At 47.4% G+C, this 2,879-nt stretch overlaps 1 protein-coding gene across 1 annotated transcript; it reads right to left on the bottom strand.

Moving 5' to 3' along the window:
- Positions 1-845: 845 nt before the first annotated feature.
- On the bottom strand, positions 846-1,643 carry LOC120894440. The gene has a single exon (XM_040297014.1). It carries the CDS (start codon positions 1,578-1,580, stop codon positions 1,164-1,166), a length of 417 nt encoding a protein of 138 aa, XP_040152948.1. The 5' UTR covers positions 1,581-1,643; the 3' UTR covers positions 846-1,163.
- Between the last annotated feature and the right edge of the window lie 1,236 nt (positions 1,644-2,879).

The raw sequence follows: 2,879 nt of genomic DNA on the forward strand, positions 1-2,879 counted from the left end.
CCCCTCCGAAATGGAACATCTGATTCACACCCATAACTGATTGGTTCCACCGAAAAGCTGGCAATAAACTCAGCGCGCATCGGCATTATACGGAGAACAGGTATAATTTCTCCATTTTCCCCCTTTTTTCTCCAGAAAGATGATGTGCAAAATGGCACATAACCTCAAACGGCATGTTGGAAACCTTTCCGAAAACCAGCCGAATCACGGAATCACCACAGCGGACAGCATTAATTAGGCGAAATTAGGTGGGTTTCAGTATAGCTCCTGGCTAAGCAAAAAAAGCCTTGCCATAAATACACACCTCAGGGGATGTCCCGCAGGGGCTTTCTTGGCTGTTTGCATACCTCCCATTGCCCGCATGTTAGTGCGGCCGATAAATCATTCGCAGAATGTGATTACACTTTTTCTTTCGCGGGAAAAATGCGAATCTTGCGCTACAATTGCTAGCGCGTCTCCCCAAGGCGTAATGAACGTCTCACAGTGGGCAAACGCTCTTCATTCACGGGATGCCATCCATAATGACTCGCATGACTGGTGCCTACATATTTAGACCGCCACTGTGTGGCTATAGAGGTACATTTAGTATCATTGTGTGTTTTTATTAGATTTTTTATACATTATTTTCAACCTCTAAAACGCTTTGAACGCGTTAGCACGGCTTCGTTGGGTTTGTTTTAGAAGATGGCTGATGCAAAGCCCGGCACGTGTCTTGTATTTTGTTCCCCTTGATTTCCCTCGGTTTCGCTCGAGTAAGGATGGCCTTGAAATCTTTCTATCTCACCCGCTCAGCTTAAAGTTTAGTTTAATCAGCTTAAAGTTTAGTTTAGTTAAGTTTAATCAGATCCTAAGTAAGCACTACCTCGAGCTAATTGAGACCAGCTCTCCCGCACTTAAAAAAAACAATGGAATTAAATACTATAGTACAGAGCGTTTGGAAGGAAGGCAAATGCGTAGGGCCGAGTTTCGCTGGGCTGGTTTCAATAAAACACAGAAAATAGCCCTACTTTTGCACCCTCTTCGTAACGTGGAATAAATGGGCCAGTAAGGTCGACGGCCCCAGGGTTGGTGTAGGATTTTTTGGCATCGCTAGATCCATGAGTGGCAGATTTGTGTGGTTGGAAGGAGTAAGTGTTGCCTCCTTCTCGGCTTACCCCCTTTCCCTATCGTCCATTTCGATTCAGCTGACGCCACTGTGCATAGATCTGGTCCAGCTTGTCCCGATCGGAGATGAGAACCTTCGGGTAGAGCTGCTCGTTCTTGTCCCCCGTAGACGTCGTCGCTTGGACGTAGATTGGATCCGCCACAGTGTCACCGCGCGACCGGTGGTAGCTGTTGAGAACCGTCGGTGGTCCATAGCTCGGGAAAACGCTCGGCGCAGTGTGATGCAGTGCCGATGGTGGTGCATGCTCGTACTCCAGCGGAACACTGCCGTGCTGAATGAGGCCACCGTCGTTGTGGATGTGCACGTGAATGTTCTTGCCGGACCAGCCGGCACCGTATCCACCGTGCTGGTCGTACGTGTGTTTGGATTTGAAGAACGCGATCACCTTCGCCATCGCCAGCCCAATGTTGATCATCAGGATGGACACGCCGACGAACAGTGTCTTGAGGCTGATCGCGACCAGGAAGAACGATCATTGCCTGCAGTCGTCTGATACGCCCGAATGTCCGAGACTCTGAAAACACATGAAGCACACGTTGAGAGATTGCTGAAGAGAGGATTGGATTGGGCTGCTCCGAGTACTTACCAGCGATTTCAGTTCCAGAGTGACGTTCTTCCGTCGAAAGACTAGCGGCTTCGGCAGTGATCGTTAGGGTGATCATTAGTAGTAGAAAGGTCGTGGTGGACCATCTTCGAGTTATCGTGTGAGACATTCTTTTCTTCATTGTGGATTGCTAGTTACGTTGCTCGATAACCTCTTCAGGATGGTCGAGATGTTGGTTAAACTCCTAAGGGACTCACAATCTGGCCGCCCAATCAAATCAAGTCAATGATCTTGCTACCGTCACTATCAACCGCCGACTGATCTACCCGTCGATCAGCTACGAACGTTGACGGCTGTCCCGCGTGCAGCTTCTGGGCGTGCTGCAAAAGGAAACGAAATGAAAGTATTGTGATGTGAGAAAGGAATCGACAGCATCTTGCTTAGCAAACCACAACCACGTTAACGGGCGAAAGAAAGTGCGCTAGAATCAAGAGCAATGTCGGATCGATCGATTGTGGCGTTGTTTTTCATTGATGATCCAGTTGTAAATTTGCTGTGCACAGTGCAGATCGGGGGGGAAGCGCTGTGAGTGTGGTTTTTTGTTTTGCGTGTGGCATCTCGTTTTGCTCGAAAGTTCTCTTCGCCGCTGCCATCCCCATGGTGAATGTGAATGATGCATTTTGGCGAGGGAGAGATTTCAGTCGGTTCGTGTTCGGATTGCAATATGAGTGAAAGTAACCATGCTGGGCTGAACTGAATTAAGGTGTGGCTGTGTGTTGTTGTTGTTGTTGTCGTGTTTTACATGCTTTTAGCCATGCCAGCAAGTTGCAGTTGGTTGCAGACAATTACCAGTCTCGTGATGCATTCTTTTACCCGGCATACATCAAATGGCTGATGTTTGATGGCCGGTGAAAGATTTTACGGCTCATGTGCGTTGGAGTATGCGAGTATACGTGGGCAATACAAAGCGGAGAAGAAGGTGTTAATATGGCTGTCGGTTAGGTACTAATTTTGGAGACAGTTTTGCCGAATATATCTGAATTTAATGAATGTATCTAAGAGTCCAGATGAAGTCTAATTGTTTGCTATTGACGTTTTCGTTGCTTAAGCGCACCTTAAATATTTTTTTTTCTCAGTAAGAGAGCAGTGGTTTATTCTCCTTTCCTGACA

This window comes from Anopheles arabiensis, chromosome 2 (assembly GCF_016920715.1).
Source record: "Anopheles arabiensis isolate DONGOLA chromosome 2, AaraD3, whole genome shotgun sequence".
Classification (NCBI taxonomy): domain Eukaryota; kingdom Metazoa; phylum Arthropoda; class Insecta; order Diptera; family Culicidae; genus Anopheles; species Anopheles arabiensis.

Bases quoted from the DNA above. Each gene is read 5' to 3' on its own strand.
- LOC120894440 (XM_040297014.1), bottom strand. From the start codon at position 1,580: ATGATCAACATTGGGCTGGCGATGGCGAAGGTGATCGCGTTCTTCAAA.